The 20,766-nt window shown below is 42.4% G+C and overlaps 1 protein-coding gene across 5 annotated transcripts in view; it reads right to left on the bottom strand.

Annotated features, from left to right (window-relative positions):
• Positions 1 to 15,811, bottom strand: part of LOC126412422 (mast/stem cell growth factor receptor kita-like) — a 308,669-nt gene extending 292,858 nt beyond the window's left edge. For all 5 annotated transcript variants that reach the window (XM_050082017.1, XM_050082013.1, XM_050082014.1 and 2 more), the window contains exon 1: positions 15,689 to 15,811. In XM_050082017.1, coding sequence (XP_049937974.1) covers positions 15,689 to 15,743 — 55 coding nt within the window. In that variant the 5' untranslated portion in view covers positions 15,744 to 15,811. The remainder of the gene's footprint in view (positions 1 to 15,688) is intronic.
• Positions 15,812 to 20,766: the final 4,955 nt, after the last annotated feature.

Genomic DNA, 20,766 nt, shown 5'->3' with positions numbered 1-20,766 from the left:
GTACTCGTCAATCTAGAAACGGCGTTAGACAATGTAAAATGATGCAAAATGTTGGAAATTCTGAGAAAAATAGGAGTACGCTATAGAGAAAGACGGGTAGTATACAATACTAGTTGGGTCCCGGGGTGTTACCCGCGATTAAACACCATATTCTGAGACGATTGGAAAAACTGACGGAATGCATTTCCTTCCCAACTCATTCCTTTACTTAAGGGAAAAACCTAACCTCTAGGCTAAACTTAATGCATTCATTTGATAATTATCCTTCATGGATGACTTTTTAGTCACGTTACCCATCCAATGGGAACAGTAGTCACGTTGACTATCCCACGGTAACAGTGTTTTTTTTTTTTTCAGAATCAAAGGTACTCTATGTGTTAATTTAGGGTATAAGATGTCTCCAGTCCAAAATTCATTCAGACGCTTCAGCGTGAAGTAGTAACAAAGACTAACTCGACGAAGAGAGAAAATAAGCAATTTCTAGTTCGATGCAGCACAAATTTTATAATACACTGACGAAAAAAAAAAAAAAAAATCGTGACGCCAAGACGGAGTTGTTCGACATAAACGAAAATTGCTGGTGTATTTCTACATCTGAGAGATGACATCCATTCAAATTTCGCGGCAACTCCATAAAAGGGTGAGTTGATGTTACTCAAGAATGGCTTTAAGGCGATGAAGACGCCATTGTCAGCACGTCACTGAGTTTGAATGGCAGCGTGTAGTGGGGCTTCGAGAAGCAGGATGTTCCTTCTGCAATACTGCAGAAAGGCTTGGCAGGAATGTAGTCACTGTACATGATTGCTGGTAGCGGTGGTCACAGGAAGGTTCAGACGCAAGAAGCCTGGGTTTTGGATGGCCACGTGGTGCTGCCGAGAGGGAAAATCATCGTGTTCGGCGTGTGGCTGTGGCGCATTGTACTGCATCTGCAGCAGCAATCTGAGCAGCAGTTGGAACCACAGTGACACAATGAATGTTACAAATAGGTTATTTCAAGAACAGCTCCGAGGCAGACATCCTGTTACGTACATCCCGCTGACCCCAAACGAGCGCCGTTTGCGACTTGGAAGCGGCGTCAAACGAGAGCTGAGTAGGGGCAGGGTGGAGGGCTGTTGTGTTTTGGTTCAAATGGTTCAAATGGCTCTGAGCACTATGGGACTCAACTGCTGAGGTCATTAGTCCCCTAGAACTTAGAACTAGTTAAACCTAACTAACCTAAGGACATCACAAACATCCATGCCCGAGGCAGGATTCGAACCTGCGACCGTAGCGGTCTTGCGGTTCCAGACTGCAGCGCCTTTAACCGCACGGCCACTTCGGCCGGCTGTTGTGTTTTCTGAAGGAAGTTAGTTCTGCCTCGGTGTCGTGATGGCCGTGTGTCGGTGAGAAGGAGTTTAGCTGAGGGCCTGCAACCAACCTGTCTGCGTGCTAGGCACACTGCGCCTACGCCTGGAGTTTTGGTCTGGGATGCGATTTCGTATGATAGCAGGAGCGTTCTTTTATACGTTAATCTGGAGATTCGACCTGTTGTGTTCAAGAACAACATTCCAGGAGGTGTTTTCCAAAAGGATGATGCTCGCCCACATATCGCTGTTGTAACTCAACATGCTGTGCAGAGTGCCGACATGTTGCCTTGGCCTGCTCGATCACCAGATCTGCCTCAAATCGAGCACATGTGGGACATCATTGGACGACAACTCCAGTGTCATCCATAACCAGCACCGGCCCTGTACTGACCGACTAAGTGCTTGGAACTCCATCCCACAAACTGACATCCGGCACCTGTTCAACACAATCTATGCACGTTCGCATGCTTGTATTCAACATTCTGGCAGCTACACTGGTTATTAGTGTACCAAAATTTCACATTTGTAATGGCTTACCTCGAGCTTACATTAACATGTGATCTTTCAATGTAAATCACTTAAACATGTTACCTAGACAAATGTTTTCCCGAAATTTCATTACTCTACGCTAATTATGTTTTGGTGTTATGATTTTTCCTTCAGTTTATCTGTATACACAACAACGTCATCTGCCCTTACGTGTGTGCCTGTTACCAGCAAATACGCTCGCATATCATCATCAAATACAGCCTCACTAGCCTGCCACGTTCCACATGCAAAGGCATGACGTCTCTCTGGCGTACAGCATTTAAATGACACCGTCGTTGTGTCTTCAAGCGTTTCAGAAGCTGTAAGGTAGGTCTGACGTTTAGCGATTAAAATGCAGTGGACTTCTGTGGAAGTATGGATTAAACACAGTGAGGATTGTATGAGTATTGTATTCATTACGTTGGATCGTATTATGTGGGAAATATTAAACAATAAAGATATTTTCACAGTACGATATGGTTCAAAAGACAAAGAGTAAATACACACATCAAAAATGTTTTGCATTACCCTAGTTTCCAGAACTCCTGAAGGTAGACGTTGACCGTGGATATTGTACCACGGAAACAGTCCCTTTGACTGTTCAGAGATGTCACTAAACCCGCCCAAAGATGTAAACAACCATGCATGAGCAGCGCCTATTAGACGGAGGGGGTCCGACCGCCGATCAGTTCCAGTTATTCCACCAGGAAGGAGGTACACAGCCCGTGTTGTCTGTAGTTCAACCATGCGTAGACGGTCAATGCCGCGGTTCGATCGCGTCCTCATTTGCCAGGAAGGGCTCTCAACAAGGCAGGCGTCCAAGCGTCTCGGAGTGAACAAAAGCTATGTTGTTCGGACATGGAGGAGATACAAAGATACAGGAACTGTCGATGACGTGCCTCACTCAGGCCGCCCAAGGACTATTACTGCAGTGGATGACCGCTACCTACTGATTATGGCTCGGAGGAACCCTGACAGCAACGCCATCATGTTGAATAATGCTTTTCGTGCAGCCACAGGACGTCGTGTTACGGCTCAAACTGTGCGCAATGGTCTGCATAATGCGCAACTTCACTCCTGACGTCCATCTTTGCAACCACGAAACCTTGCACTGCGGTACAGATGGGCCCGACAACATGCCGAATGGACCGCTCAGGATTGGCATTACGTTCTCTTCACCGATGGGTGTCGCATATGCCTTCAACCAGACAATTGTCGGAGACTTGTTTGAAAGCAACCCGGTCAGGCTGAACGCCTTCCACACACTGTCCAGCGAGTGCAGCAACGTGGAGGCTGCCTGCTGCTTTGAGGTGGCATTATGTGGGGCCTACGTACGAAGCTGGTGGTCATGGAAGGCGCCGTAACGGCTGTACGATGCGTGAATACCATCCTCCGACCGATAGTGCAATCATATCGGTAGCATATTGGCGGGCACATCTTGCGAGTGACTTCCTCCAGGATAACGACATCGCTCGACCAGAGCGGGAGCATGTTCTCCAGACATGAACCCTATCGAACATGCCTGGGACAGATTGAAAAGGGCTGTTTATGGACGGCGTGACCCAACAACCACTCTGAGGGATCTACGTAGAATCGCCGTTGAGGAGTGAGACAATCTGGACCAACAGTGCCTTGATGAATTTGTGGATAGTTGCCACGACGAATACAGCCGTGCATCGATGCAAGAGGACGAGCTACTGGGTATTAGAGGTACTTGTGCGTACAGCAATCTGGACAACCACCTCTAAAGGTCTCACTGTATGGCGGAAATAAAGTTTATGATGATCTCTGTTCTAATTTTCTGTAGAGGTTCCAGCACTCTCAGAACCGAGGTGATGCAAAACTTTTTTGATGTGTGTTGATTTTTGTAAGAGTAATTATTGTTCCACATATAGCATTATAACCTCAAATCAATAAATATCTCGTACTACACACTTTTAAAAGTAGCCTATTCAGGGTATAAACTAATTTCTTCCAAATCCGTCCAGCCGTTCAGCGCGAAGGAGCAACAAACATAGGCACAAGCTTTCGCATTTATAATATATATGGGACGTTCAAGAACGAAGAGGAAACAATAAGACTGGAACACAAAGAACAAAGTGCTCAGCTTAAAAAGACTGTTAAGACAGGTCTGCAATATTTCGTCCCTACTGCTCGATCTGTATATCGAAGAAGCAATGACGGAAATAAAAGAAAGATTCAAGAGTTGGATTAAAATTCTGGGTGAATGATATAAACGATAGGATTCGGAGATGACATTTGCTATTCTAGTGAATGTGTAGAAGAATTATAGGATGTGTTTGACGGAACGAACAGTCTAATGAGTTCTGAACATGGACTGAGAGTAAACCGAAGACAAAGGTAATGAGATGTAGCATAAATGAGAATAGCTAGAAACTGAACATCAAAACTGGGGTCACGAAGTTAAGGAATTCTTTTATCTTGGAAGCAGAATTACTCATAACAGACGAAGCAAGGAGGATGTAAAAACCAGACTAGAGAAATCTACTGGTGTCAAACAAAATTTCTATGAATGTACGTTCGGAGCAATCATTATATGGCAGTGAGTCATGGATATTGGGAAAAGCGGAAAAGAAGAGAATTGAAGCGTCTGAGACGTAGTGCTCCAGAAGAATACTGAAAATCAGACGGACTGATGAGGAATGAGGAGGCAGTCCTCAGAATCGGCGAAGGAAGGAACATATGGAAAACACTGACAAGAAGAAGAGACAGAATGATAGGACATGTGTTAAGGCGTCAGGGAATAACCTCCAGGGGGAACTATAAAGGGTAAAAACTGCAGTGAAAGACAGAGCTTTGAATACAACCAACAAATAATTGAAGACGAAGGATGCTCTTGCTACTCAGAGATGAAGATATTAGCGCAGGAGAGGAATTCGTGGCGGGCCGCATCAAACCAGTTAGATAACTCATGACTCAAAAAAATTATTTTCACTTATGGCAATTAGCGATGAGTACGACCGAATGAAAACAATCCATACGGTCGGTTGCTGGAAAACAATCGAATCATTCTGTTGTTGTTCATGTGGTGGTCTCCAGTCCGAAGACTGATTTCATGCAACTCTCCATGCGACTCTATCCTATGGAAGCCTCTTCATCTCCGAGTAACTACTGCAACCTACATCCTTCTGAATATGCTTACTATATTCATCTCTTAGTCTTCGTCTATGATTTTTGCCTCCCACACACATAGACATACACACACACACACACACACACACACACACACACACACACACACACACACACACACACACACACACACACACACACACGCAGGCACACTTTGCTCCATTACTAAATTGGTGATACCTTGATGTTTCAGAATGTGTCTTATCAACCGATCTCTTCTTTAAGTCAAGTTCTGCCACAGATTTCTTGTCTCCCTAATACTATATCGTACCACCTCTTTAGTTACGTGATCTGCCTATCCAGTCTTCAGCATTGTTCTGTAGCACACATTCCAAAAGCCTCTGTTCCAACGGTTCCCAGCCTGGGGGTAATTACACCCTGAGGGGTAAAATGGAATTTTATGAGGGGTAAAAACTAAACGATTCGATTCTGCTTTAGTCACGAAATTAAATTATTTTCAAAAAATCATTACTGTTATCACAGTTCTGTAAGAATATAATACTGTTTATACAAGTTATCAATAATTACCTTTTCTCGGTTAGTTGCATTAACGCAGTGGAGGTTACAGGTTCCTCACATAGACCTCCCACGACACAGCTTTGTTGTGCTTTGTCCCGTACATCGCTGGTGATAAAAGTGAGACATATACGTAACAAATTATCTCAAGAAAATGTCTTCCCCAAGTTGTAGATCGTACCTGCAGTAGTCCAGAAATTGCCTTCTGTACAAGCTGTAAATAACCTTTCGATCCCTGTATTTTACCCGTGCTACTTTCAGAATTTCAAGGAGAGAATTCCAGTCACCGTCGTCAACAGCTTTCTCAAAGTCTACAAATACCATGAATGTAGGTTTACCTTTCCTCGACCTATCTTCTAAAGGAAAGCATTGCCTCTCGTGTGCCTACATATCTCCGGAATCCGCACTGATGTTCCCTGAGGTCGGCTTCTACAACGTTTTCTATTCTGCTGTAAAGAATTCGTGTCAATATTTTACAACTACGACTTATTTAACTGACAGTTCGGTAATTTTCACACCTGTCAGCACCTGATTTCTTTCGAGTTGTAATTATTATATTCTTCTTAAACTATGAGTGTATTTAGTCAGTCTCGTACATTATGCAAACCAGATGGGATGGTTTTGTCACGGATGACTCTCTCAAGGTTATCAGTAGTTATGACGGAATGCCATCTACTCCAGGGTCTTGTATCGTCTTAGATCTTTCAGTGCTCTGTTAAATTCTTCTCGCAGAATCATATCTTCCATCTTATCTTCACCTACACCCACTTCCCTTTCTACAGTATTGCCTTCAAATCGTCTCCCTTGTATAGACTCTCTATATACTCGTTCCACCTTTCCTTTCTTTGCTTAGAACTGGTTTTTCAATCTAAATTCTTGATATTCATACAGCTGCTTCTCTTTACTCCCGTAATATCCGAGGATTTCTACTAGGCCCTATCTTTTTACCTATTTTTTCCTCTGCTACCTTCGCTATTTGATCTTTCAAAGCTATCCATTCGTTTTCGACTGTACTCCTTTCACTAATGCCCCGTGTGAAACTCTAGACAACCTCTTGTCCTTATAGTATAACGTAACGGTTGATTATTCAGTCATTCGTTAGAATGAAACCAATCTGTGGAAACAACCGAATGAAAACAATCGATTCAGTGGTTTTTAGCTTTACGTATCGGTTGGATTATTGTTTATTCATTTCTGCCGAGTGAAACCATTATGTGGGGCAAACCTAATGTAAAGTAGTCGATACAACCTATTGTAGTTTCCGTTACAGCCTATTGTAGTTTCGCTTACTCGTTCTTTCTTTTCAGGTGAAACCAGTCTGTGGTCTTACTGTCTGTTGAATCATGTATTCGTCTTTTTACATGAAACACTACCGGTATTTATTGTTTTATATTAAAAATGAAGAAATTCCTCCAGCTGTATTTAAGGTGTCGATTTTATTTTGGCAACTAGTTTCAACGTTGTAACAAAACAACGTCATCTTCAGGCCCATACACTTGTTGACGTCAACTGTGTGCAGCCGATACTAGAAGTCAGTGGTGAGATCCGGACGTGCTCCGTGTGGAAGGTGGTTATGTTTTGTTGTCTGAGCTATTCATTCGTTCTGAGTGAAACTACTCGTTCATGCTCTCGGGGGGCATGCCTAACCCAGGATATCTAAGGTACCCCATAGGGTATACCAAACTTAAAATAAGCATTATGCGTGTTTAAGTTGCCTAGACTTCCTCGGTTATAGTCAGTTCACATAAAAGTTTTCTGGGTATGATACCGCATTATATATAAAAAAAATATTTCTGGTGGCACCAATGTTTTGGTCACAGATACAGAGGGATTCTTCTGGGTCTATTCAACCCAGCAGAAGCCCACTGTAACAGTGGGCGAAACGTTGGTGCCACCAGAAATAGTTTCCTTTATAATGTAACTCGGTACCATACCTAGAAAACTTTTATGACATTATGCATGTTCCTTTAATTATGAAATGAGAGAGCAATTCTTCGTTCCATCGTTTAAAACTGATTAATATATTGTTGTGTATTAAGCTATTCAAGGTACAATTAACGCGTCACAGAATTTCCAACAGACTGTAGTTGAAGGGGTTACATATATATCAAGGTATGGCTCTAGGACCACTGCAGCTATGATACAGTGAAACCTCGTCTATCCGGCCCTCATTAATCTGGATCTGCGGTTCATTCGGATCGTTATATTTTTTAGTGTAGTGCTTTTTGACACGCTTCTCTTAACAAGTTAACACTTATTTGTACTGTATTGACCCCGTTTGTTGCGAGTCTAAAACTGATATCAGACTTAAAGAAGGTGGCAGTATCCGGTAACAAAAAGGTAGATGGACTTTGGCCAGCCATCTGCAGGTCCAGGCACTGGCGGATACATAAAAACCTCAAGGAGGGGGCGCTAAAGATATCTTGAGCTACCTTTACTTTTACCGTAATAAAAAATAATCAAGTCACATGCAAAGTTTAAGAAAGTTTTATTTAAACTGAATATACACATATACAATACAATGCCATCTTATGATATAAAAAAGTTACAATTGTAGTTCTCTTCCTTAAATGATGAATTCTATGCGCCTATTCTCCCTGGCAAATTGGTTAACTACTTCGTCAATAGGACAATCATTGTCAGGGTGAGTGTTCAACAGAGCAAAGCCATTAAGTTGATCCTCCTTCATAGTCGACCTCAGCCATGTCTTTGTACACCGCAATGTTGAGAAACTTCTTTCTACTGTAGCTATAGATGAAAGTAGACAAGCAAATATTTTGTACAGCACGTGCAAAGTGAGATAGTCAGCTCTAGGACAAACTGACAACACTTGCATAACAGAATCACGATCATTAAGGGCATTTATGCTACTACTGTGAAAGCAACAAGACAATATGTACCTTACGACGTATAAGGTCGAGTTACGGCGTATAAGGACGAGCTTCCAATGATGACGTCATCAGGCAGTTAATGTGTGTGGAACTTTTATTGTCGATTCCGTTCCTTTCTAGCGCATTTGAATAGAGGACCTATATAATAACCAACACCTTTTTTAGGAATCTTCTCGAAAGTCACTATTGCCGGAGATGTACGCATCAAAGTTTCCCATAGGTAACTCGTATTACGAGTTAGGTACGGGCAACTATAGTTACGTTATTAGTAAGAATATTGTTACGAGTATTGTAACAATATTTTTATTGAAAAATTACTATGAATTACTATTATTAATACTTCGCAATCAACTGATCACTCTCGCTGTCGACTAATGTTCACACTTGCAGTTGCTACAACTACTACTTTTTCCTTATTCATTCTTCAGTCTTAAATATATCTGCTTCTGAACGTAAACTAGCTTCCTATTCGGCGAACAGTCCGTATTTATAAAGCTACATATCGAAGGTTCTCTGTATAAGAAAACAGTAGAATATTCGCGACATTTCTCGAACAAATGCCGGACAGAATAACGATTCGAGATCACTAGAATGACCGCGACTTTCCTCGGAGGTATGTGTTAGCTATCTATGTGCCAGACAGAAACGTATAAAATACGATAACGCGGACGCGCGTGCTACATAGGAAAGTACAACTACTCGATAACTCGACTCTGTCGAGTCGACTGACGAAAGAAACGAACGAATAGCGTGCGGGCTGACTACTGGCGTGGACGACGTGGGTGGCAATGCGGTGGCTCCGCATGGCCCGGGGAGGGGGGGGGGGGGGGGGGGAGTCGCCCCGCGCGCTGTCCATATGTGTCCGCCACTGGGTCCAGTGGTGCAGTTCGCACGCTGAATGAAGAAACTGGTTACTATGTTGACTCGTCACAGTTTGTTGAAGCATTAGAAAACATTCAAGGATGTTCAGACAAATGAGTTAATGACGTAATTGACCGTATGATTACTGATGAGACTATCGCGGTTTCTTAGTCTGCATCTGCAGACTAAGAAAATGTCGCTTGATCTGAAGACATTATTACACATGTAGAGGCAACAAAGTAATGGTTGATATGGAAAGCCAGACGGAAACTACGGCGGAAATAATGCTGGTGAAATGACTGTGTTATCGTGCTGTATGAAAACGACACACGAATCTGGCTCAAAAAATACACCGATTATTTCAGTGTATGAAATTCTCCGTATTTTTTGTCAATAACCGGTCACATTAAGCGAAAATAATGTACAGTTCATGTGCATACATGACAATAAATATAACATGTGTGTTTATGACATTAATCAATGTCATTCTAACTTTCTGCTAAAGTTTCAGATTTTCGGTAATACCGTTGATGCAGTTCACGTTCCTCAGTACACTATCTGCTCAGAAGTATTCAAATACCTCTATATAATGCGGAAATGACCACTTTATGTCACGAGAGGCGGACCAGCCACGTAAAAGGAGGTGGGGAGTATTGTGCTGTAAGTAGAGAAGCAGTAACATCGGAAAAGATCTGTCTGGAGAGCTCATAGACTTCGAACAGGGAGAACTAGTCATTGGATGTCACCTGGGTAACAAATCTGTCGGGGACATTTCAACACTTCTAAAGTTGCCAAAGTTGACTTTTGGTGATGTGTTGTTAAATGGAAATGCGAACAGACAACCACATCTAAACCAAGACCACGCAGACCTCACGTAGAACTGACGGACAGGAATCGTCGAGCATCGTGGAGGGTGACAAAAAAAAAAAAAAAAAAAAAGCATGAAATCAGCGGAAGGAATCACTCTTGAGTTCCAAAGTGCTATCAGCAGCCCAAGACAAAGTAAGACAAAGGATCAATATGTCACATCACTACAACAGACGAACTGAGATTCGATCTCTCTAAGGAATCACCTCACCGGACAAAAATTTTATATTTGAAACAAACTGTATTTATATTTATTTCAGAGTTACATGAACTTAGTGTTTTCGCGCGTTACTCGGCCGACCAGAGACATTGTTCGTTAGCGAATGACGTTACCTACCAGGTTACAGCTCAAGGCCGACGTTTGGTCGAAGCTTCAAGTTAACCCGAGCGTTTTAGTGGAAAATTCAGAAGTTGTAATATTTTTTTATTTTCCGTTTCCGATGTGGCTGTGGATCGAATAATTAATTTTGAAATAAATAAAGCTATTAGGAATGAGTAAAGGCAACTAAGATTACGCAGGCCGCAGATCGTAATTACAGTAATGTATCTGTGGAGTCCTGTCTTTTATCTCACTTTTTTCGACGATAGAGACAATGAACAACAATAGTTACTCAGTTCTAGTAAGCGATTCAAATGGATAAGACGCATTAGCCCATTCATTCGTCACTAGCAGTAATTAAATGAATGGAAATTATTGTGCGGTATTACATCCATTATTTGTATCCAGTCGCCTATCTGCATTGCGAGGAAAATAAATAGCAAACAAAAGGTAGTTATTACAATCTATTCAGTGTCTTCTTTACATTATTAACCTATATAGAGGTTTTTGTTTCCAGGCTGCTGTGTTTGAAGATGTAAATTTGTTTATAATGATCGTCATCCTAGACCAGAGAAAGGCTACATGGTCATACAAAATAAAAGTGTTAAAGTTAGGTTCACACAGAACTTACATTTATTTATAAAACTGAAATTTACTTGAACATGAATGGCAATATTTTCTCCTTTTTTTTAAAAAAAATATTATGTACTTCTGTACAGCGATGTAAACATATCCGGTTGAACACCTTAACGATTTCAGTCGTTTTCTTTATCTTAATCTCAACAAATCATAAATTGTACAGGGAAATTTTATACGACCTTAAATGCTGTGTTACAGGTGGCACGGTGGTAAAGTGGTAGGCTACGGACGCAAAGTTCTCGGTTTGGATTCCCTGTAAGTTCTAGTACTTTTATCTGTCACTAGTTGTGCCCGGCATTCGTTGCAATGCGTCTTTTTCCTTCCAAGTATGTACACATGCATAAAGCAGACACATTTACATGCACAAAATAAATGAAAGACAATGACTTTTGGTGCATAAAATAAAATTTGAAAAAAATTCTTCAAGTGCGTTGGGTCATACAATAGTTTTAGTCTTTCTGTCTTGTGTAAAAACAAATAAATTTTGCAGCTTTTCACTCGCGAGCATGCAACATGTAATTGAGGTCTGTGAAAACCATGGATTTTCCAGATTTAATCCACACACTTGAAGCGATTGACCTTGGGGCTTGGTGATAGTTGTTTAGAATGCAATCGAATGGGGTACTGCAGTCTTTAGAAATCAAATGTTATGTCGGTGGAAATAATGGGAATACGCGCAATCAACTAGATTTCTGACCGCGGCTTCGCCCTCGTACACATATGCCATATACATTCCAGGCTTATATATTTATTTCGCATACATTTAACAGATCTGACCCATGTTTGTGCACATATTTCACCTGTATCTCTGATGAATTTTACACCACAGTTTCAGCTGTATTCTGAGGAAACACCAGTAATTGACTGTCGTTTCGAGAAAATGGACTGTCGCCGTTAGCTGTCTGGTTCTCCACTGTTTTATATCACATGCCTTTAAGGCCCCCACAAACGAGCAACGAATCGCAGCCGCCCATGGCATGGGCGACATATCACTTCGTAGACTGCACGTGTGTGGGAAAATCGCAGCAGCCGGTCGCTGATTGCTGGTCGCATGGAAATCCCAGGCAATCTTATGGATCGCAAGCGATTCTTGCACGCAATATGGCTGCCTGGCTGGTTGGCAGCGGTGTGTGGCAATAAGACTCCATCTCGTTTCTCTGTTTATCAAGCGTGGTTGTGCAATTTTGTTTCTTTCCCCTTTGCCCACGTCGAGTAAGAAATTTACGTTAAAATTTATGGTTGCCCAGGACCATGAACTATTCTGAGAAGTGAAGTGGAAGCCTGAGTTGCTAAAATTCAGAATACACCCTCTGATTTTGCAGTGATCAGCATTTTGAAACTTGTGCTGTAGAAGCAGAAGTGATGGGAATTTCACAGTAATAGTCGCAATACAATGGGCTCCTTCTTATTGTTTTTCGTTATTTATCAAATAATTAAATGTTTATTAAAGTTTTTAGCTTCTAAACAGAATAACATACGTACCTAGTGCAATGTTAAGGAGACTTTTTAATTTAATTGTTCAGGGGTAATCTTTTATACAGTCCCTGTCATTTCATATACGTTAATTTTCATTCATACAATTTATAACAAGAGTTACGGTAATCAGTGATGATGCTGTTGACAACATCTCTACAGACACATCGAGGTAATTGTGTAGGCCTGAATACTTGCCATTAAACATAAGACTAACGAGCAAAAAGAAATTGGGGACTAATAAACGTGACATGAACTTTATAGACGCACTGAAAAGTTTAAATAATCCGTTTGGCGTCAGTGATAATTTTAATATATGCTGTAAAGTAACCTAAAGTCCCAAAAAAGTGTTTCAAAACATGTCTGGTAAGTTATGTCTCGTGTATTTTAAATTTACGTTCTGCAAGTATTCGTGGGCATACAGAAATCAGCTGCAACTGCTGCCAGACATAGTTCATTTTTCCATAAACTTCTTGATACAGTGACGTTCGTAATGCTGATTGCAATTGCTTGACAAATCGCTCGTGTGTGGGGTGTCGACGCGAGCGACCAATTGCAGGCGATATCGCATGCGACGAATCGCTGCGACCTGTCGCTTGCGTGTGGGGCCCATTTACAGAAATGTTAAATGTATCTGTGTTGTTCAGCTGTGTGGCACGATCTTTAGCCCCGAAACACATTCACAGGGTGTGGCTGATGTATTGTAGAACACAAATAAGAGACAGGATAAAATACCAACACATTGTTTTCAGACGCTTCCATATGACACCCCTTCTCATCATCATTCCCACCCCCAGCTTTAGTAAGAATATCTCACTCCTGCAGGATTTTTTTGTGTCATGTATAGTAAAATTTGGTTGAAACTGCTCCAGGTGTCCCTGATTTGCGCTTTAAAGTCGCCCCATTCCACCACGAACCGTCAGCCATAGGAGTGCTAGGGTTTTCTTACTGCCACAATAAATGTTCCCAGATAGCAAGTAATACGTGTGCTAATTTTGATACGGGGAGTGCTGAAAAGTAGCGCCTCCGAATTTTTTACGTGGAAACTCTTGAAGCTTTTTAAATAAAACAAACTTTATTAACATTTTACATTTTTATTCTTCATATCTACATATTTATTCCTCAACACAGCCACCATGGCGACGAACACATTTCTCCCAACGAGAGACCGGTTTGTTGACACCGTCACTGTAGAATGCGTGGCTTTGTTGATGGAGCCACAACCTCACCTCTGACGTCTGCTTGCACCGCTTCATCACTATCAAAATTAAGACCTCGAAGGTGTTCTTTAAGTTTTGGAAACGATGAAAATTGGATGGGGCCAAGTCGAGACTGCTTGGAGGAAGATCGATAACAACCGAAGGCGTCGGATTGTTGCAAATGTCGCAGCACTCGTGTATGGACTGGTTCTGCCACGCAGAAGGTAAAGGTGCTCCGTGTGTGGATGGACTCTTCGAATTCGTGCTTTCAGTTTTGCGAAGGTCTCACAGTAACTTACATAGTTATGATGGTGCTTTGATGCATGGATTTCAAATGCACCACATCTTGGACATCCCAGAACACTGTAAGCATGACTTTGCCTACTGATGGCATGGTCTTCAACTCTTTTGGCGTCGGTGATCCTTTGTGGCGACATTCCATAGATACTCTCTTGTTTTCGTGATCGTTTTCTGTACTGCAATCTCGTGACATGCCATATTTACCGGAGAGCCGTGTCCGTGTTATCCAACGATTTTCTCTGATGAGTTCATCAACCTGATTCCGATGAGTCTCACCGGTTGCCGTACGCGCTCGTTCATTCAGAACTCTGTCTTTTTGCCGTACGCGCTCGTTCATTCCGAACTCTGTCTTCCACGTTGAGTTTAGCACCACTATTTCCTTCATTACGAGCACCAACAACCTAACGTCGCACTTTAATGATGTCGACGCAATTATCACCGTACTCAGTTTTCGTTCCTCCGTCGATTCCAATTGGAGACACGTTCTCTGCGATGAAAAACTCAATTACAGCACTCTGCGGTGAAAAACTCAATTACAGCACGCTCTTTCTCACGCACCGACGAAGTTACGTTGCACACCGCCATGTTACTTGCTACAGAGCTATCGACAGAGCGTTGCAACTTACATCATCTAGGTGGGAAAGTGCACGACATGAAAGGTAGGAAGTGCACGACATGTAATTCCTCAACCGATATCGAGAACAGAATAAAACATTCTGACCTATTACTTTTCAGCACGCCGCCGCAGAAATTCCTTCAATTGTTACGGAGATATGCTGATATGTCATTGTCCGCCCCCTCCCTCCTTCCCCTTCCACCACGGGTGAGACATCATTGTTACTGTCACCAGTAAGTATAGTGATCCCGAAAACTGGGGTTTTATACCAATACCGGTCGTTATCGAATATTTTTACGTGCCACGTTATCTCATGCTCACCCGAACTCTAGAGGTGGCTGAAATATTTTTTCCACACTATTTTTATACAGATAGTTATACCGGTAGTGTGTGATACCTGAATTATGCTTATATGTCACCTACTTTTCACTCCCAACCCTATGGGTGATAAGCGGCTCAGCGTCACAGAAACATTCGTGGACATACGCGCAACAACTCACGAAAGTTCCATCGTAATCAGGAGAAATGCATATAAGGCATAGTAACGGATAGAGGACGAACGAAAACAATTATTCGTTTTAATTCCTTACATTTCTCACGTCTTTCACCTCTGGAAATGTTTGTTAATGTGCTAAATGCCAATTTGTGCCGTGGCTCTCAGCCCGTGTTAAACTGCAGGCAACGTTATACCTAGCTGGGTAAGTCAGCTCATAGGTGGGGGTAACCCTATACCTACCTGGGCAAATCAGCTCAAAGGGCAGGAGAATGCAAGGGCGTAACATCTCCAATATAACCATGCCTAGTAAAGCAATGTGGTGTTCAAACCAACCTTCGCAATGGTGACTGCTTTACCTTTCTAAGCTCCTGAAAATTGCTCTGAAATGTTATTTTTGAGGGTTATCTACCACGAAATTTCTCCTGGTGCGACCCGCATCACAGAGAGAGAAAGAGAGCTCATAGATATGATTAAAATTCGTTACCTGATTTTACACCGACTAAGGCGAGCGTAGACAGCGCGACAGCAAGCAGTAGCATCGCACTGGTCCTCTGCTCACGACAGACTTCTTTAGGGAAGAGCGCTACGTGTGGCTTTCCACACGTCATTCCACTTCCGCAACGGCGCAGGAAGGAGGCTTTCTGCGGAAACCGCTGGGCGTTCACTACAGAGACCTCTCAGTGAGGGAAAGGCCACGTGCGTTTGCTATCGCACAATACTAGGAATAATATGTGGAGCCATGTCTGGCTACTGAGACCATCTCTGTCACGTTGGTGTGTCACGAGGAAGGTGTACGTCCTCCATTTGCAGCTTCGTTTACAAAGGAGCGGAGAATATATTGCTATGAATAACTCGATAACATCTAGCGTAGTCATTACAGATTCCCAATGTGAAATAATCTGTATGGAGGTAAGGTCAGAGGTAAAGGCCCCTGTAAACGATCAAACGTTTTGTCAAACGTAACTATTCTTGCCAAATATTCGACCTTGCACGGTGCTGTTTGACGTGCTTGTCAAACACAGAGCGTATTTGACATATTTGACAGGAATTTTGATTGAGGGAAAGTTTGACAAGATGACGGACGTTGTTTGTGACAATTATTTGCCACATATGTTTAGTGAAAAATTGCTTCATTATAATTTATCTCACTGTGTCCTGAGTTTCTACAACTATGGACACTACGGTCAAGGATAAAAACAAAAGAGCGCTGGCACAGTTTCCAAATGGAAGAAATGCACATTTTTTTCACTCAGCCCGCCGGGGTGGCCGAGCGGTTCTAGGCGCTACAGTCTGGAACCGCAAGACCGCTACGGTCGCAGGTTCGAATCCTGCCTCGGGCATGGGTGTGTGTGATGTCCTTAGGTTAGTTTGGTTTAAGTAATTCTAAGTTCTAGGGGACTGATGACGTCAGATGTTAAGTTCCATAGTGCTCAGAGCTGAACCATTTTTTTTCTCACCCATATATTACGCAGTAAGACGTTATGGGCAAAATCACAATTTTACGCATAACATCCGAGAAGGAGTGCAATGACATTAAAGAAATTGTAGTTCTTCGGTGCTTCTATGGATGATGAGTTGTGGTAATTTAATGCACTGTCATTAGCAGAGCAAGTAGAAAAGAATATCTTTTCAGATACCGGAACATGTGTCTTCTTTTTCAATGTGAGGACGAGGTAACTATAAACAAGTTATTAAACATTTCACTGCCCAACCGCAAAAAGTTGATGTCATAATCGGGTTCTGAACGTAACATTTCCAGTAACAGGTTTTATGTGTGTGGTTTCCATTTTAAAATGTTCCCTGTTTTCTTCTTCTTTAAACACAGTGTCAGACTCAATTTTTTTCTGCATTTGTAGCCATTCCCAATAGCGCCAAAATACAGGATATACGAAAAGCGTCTGCTTCAAATGTAACGTTAAATTGACAAGCTTTGTCGTTCGTGTACGGGCTTGTTTGACACATCTATGGATAGATAAGAGCGAATTTGACAGACTAGCTCAAAAATGGTTCAAATGGCTCTGAGCACTATGGGACTCAACTTCTGAGGTCATTAGTCCCCTAGAACTTAGAACTAGTTAAACCTAACTAACCTAAGGACATCACAAACATCCATGCCCGAGGCAGGATTCGAACCTGCGACCGTAGCGGTCTTGCGGTTCCAGACTGCAGCGCCTTTAACCGCACGGCCACTTCGGCCGGCGACAGACTAGCTTCCTCTTTTATAGGGACCTTAATAAATTTTTAAAAGTTTCGTTGTCTCTGCGAAGAAAGTTGATGTAATTATCGGGTTCTGAGAGTAATATTCCATTTAGCAAATTTTCATGGGTAAATCTCTTATTTTAAGCCATTCCCTGGACTAGCCTCTTCTTTTCTTCTTCATCTTTAAACACTTTACCAAAGTCAATGCCAGGACTGCTTTGTCTGGCATTTACAGACTGTTAGTACGTGTACAGGCTTGTTTGACAAATCCTCTGCTAGACAAGGGCTCATTTGACAAACAGGTTAGCTCGTTTCCGGGGGCCTTAGAGAGGCCTCAACTTGTAGACCACCTGTCTCAGGAATTGTAATGACAAAGCACTTCGGAGAAAATTTGGACCACATCGTGGGTAAGTTTCTGGTCAAGTTATTCTTATAGGAGTAGACTGTTTTGCCAGTGATAGAATGGGTAACTCATGCGAATAAAATTGGCTTGAAAGACAGAGATTCTTATGAAATTGTTCTGAATGTTTCTTTTTTTCCTATTTGAGAAAAGCTTCGAGCAGTTAGAAACTAACAACTGAGAGTACCATCTTATATCTTCTTTACAGGAGCTAATGGGAGCGAACACAACCGAACGAGCATTCGCAGCCGATTTTCCGGTGTTCACTGCAGTTCTGTTGTATGTATGAATAAACGTTTATATTTGAGATATCGGACGAGAACAAGAGAAAACGAAGATAGCGTACCAATCCTACGAACGTAGCGTTATTGTTTTTCTGGCGCTAATCATCGTCACATAAACTTTGATTTTCAGATGCGATTATTTTCTAGGGCGAGCGAACTGTTTTGGTCGAAGCAAGCAAAATGGCGTAGGGAAGGAAGAATGTAATTATCTAAATTTGAACGTATATGTGAACCCTTGGTAGAAATGCTCTTAACACTGAATTGCAGCTCAGTCATTCCTTACATTTATCTCTCAGTTTAGCCTCCCGTGCTCTCGCGGTAGCGTTCTCTCTTCCCGAGCGTAGGATCCCGGGTTCGATTCCCGGCAGAGTCAAGGATTTTCACCTGCTCTCATATGACCGACTCTTGTTGTGTCATCTCCATTATCATTTATCCCCATTACGGTCGGAGGAAGGCAACAGCAAACAACCTCCATTAGGACCTTGCCTCGTACGGCGGTGCGAGTCTCCCACATTGTTCACCTACGCTCTTTCAAGAAGCATGCGACTTATTTTCCATTTATTTAGCTAATATTTCGAGTGACTCTTTTCAATAGTTTTCCAATATGACTGAGAAGGCCGTATAATAGCAGAACAATGATTACCGACGATCAACATAACCTGAAGAGTGGCTAGCATGTACACTCTTGTTACGAACAGCTGGAGACGCAATTACGTCAGCAATTATTTCCCATTTCAATAACCGCTATACCTCAGGTAGTTCCTGATGTCTCAAGTGACCTATGCGAAGCGCTTCAAGGATTTTATTAAAGTACTTGTAAGGAAGACAATGTCAATAAAATAGGATTAATGGGATGTGAAATATGCAAACAACAATATACATACAACCTCTCACAGAGGCTACTTGATAAAATCTACTTTATATGCTTGGTCAAAAAAAAAAAAAAATAGTGGAACACCCCGAAAGAAAGGATATAACGAAGTGAAACTTCGTAAGTGAGAGCGTAAGTCGTGCTATTGCAGCAATTATAAAATCGAATCAAATTAACAAAGAATTCGGTAGTGTGTGCCCACTTGTCTGTATGACGTTGCACCCCTCTGGCCTGCATCAATGCGCTGGTTCGTATGGGAAGGGTGTAATAAAGCCGCTGTATCCTCTCTCGAGGCAAGCTGAGCCATAACTGCAGTGATGCTCCTTGATATACTAGGTACTGGTACTGGACGGAGTTGACTCGGAGCCGGTCACACATAGGGCCTGTTGGCGACAGATCTGGTGATGTAACTGGCCACGGGAGTACCTCAACATCATGCAGACAGTTCATGGAAACATGAACCGTGCGGATGAGCATTGCACTATTAAAAAATGCCTTCACGATATTGTTGGATGTGAGGTAACACGTGTGATGCAGGATGTCTGTGACCCACCATTATCCCTCAGAGTTCCCCTATGACTACCGGCCGCGACCTGGGTCATAAGCGGCTCCCCGCACCAAGACTCCAAGATTAACACTCTTCTGCCTCTCCAAAATTTGGGAGAATGGGCTCTCTTCCCAGGACGCCGACATACTAGCCGACGATGGTCATCTGGGGTAGTGCAGAACCGCGATTCATCGCTGAACATAAAACGACACAATTCGTCAGCAGCCCATGCTAGCTGGTCACTACATCACTGCAAATACAACCGTTGTTAACGGCAGCCTAGGTATGGAACAGTAATTCCCTAGTCCGGATACTGCTAGTCTCCGATCAGTGGTGCAGGATGACGAGAATATTGCTGGGAGTCGGTTACTTGTTCTCCGACGGCATGTGCAGATGTGAAGAGGTTACAATACTCTTGATGTATGACATGGCGACCCTCCCTTACGGTAGCCTATAACAGTTCGACTAGTATGCTTGCCCTCAAGTTCCCATGCAGTCCAACCTCGGGCCTCATAAATCTGTTTATTGCTCGATTCAACCAGCTGGCCAAACTGAGACCCACAATGAGGCCCGTTTCAAACTCTATCAGGTACTGATAACGCTATCTACACACACGATTACGCGGCGTCTCCGTATCCTTCACAGGGATCACTCAACATGTAACGCTCTTCACGCCTATTGTATACCCTACCAGAACTGGTAACAACATTAGACACGGACAACACTCTGTACCCGGTAGCCATTTAACGTCTCACAGAGAATTACAACTCTAATCATTTACATATCTACTGACAGTGTGTACATTGGCATCTGACCACGTCTTCTGGCTGCTGCTGCTTCACTTGTTTTGTTAGGCTGTATAATTTGCAAAAGGGGAGATAGCGTGACAGCGGAAAAACAACTTTTATTTATTAGATTATTACATTAAACCTCCTATATAACAGTGAAATATCAACTGTATAGTTACAGCCACCATGCAGCTCATCAACGAGGATGATCATGTCCTTTGTATACTTTTAATATTAATCAACATAATATACAGGACGGTTAGAAACAGGCTGAAATCTTTGAAAGGGTGCTGCAGGGCAGGTTGTACTGGGAAATAACTGTTAAGAAAAAATTCGATACGTTGCGCCGTTTCCGAGTTGTTTAGCAATGAAGTTGGTCAATCAAGTCGTTGCGCGCGTAAATTCAAGCATTTGCACTCTCTAAAAAGTGACAACTCACAGACGTCTGTGGGTCCGTGAGTTACCACTTGTTG

Source organism: Schistocerca serialis, chromosome 7 (assembly GCF_023864345.2).
Source record: "Schistocerca serialis cubense isolate TAMUIC-IGC-003099 chromosome 7, iqSchSeri2.2, whole genome shotgun sequence".
Classification (NCBI taxonomy): domain Eukaryota; kingdom Metazoa; phylum Arthropoda; class Insecta; order Orthoptera; family Acrididae; genus Schistocerca; species Schistocerca serialis.
Note: the sequence above shows the minus strand (reverse complement) of the source record. Positions and strands in the feature narration are given on the sequence as shown.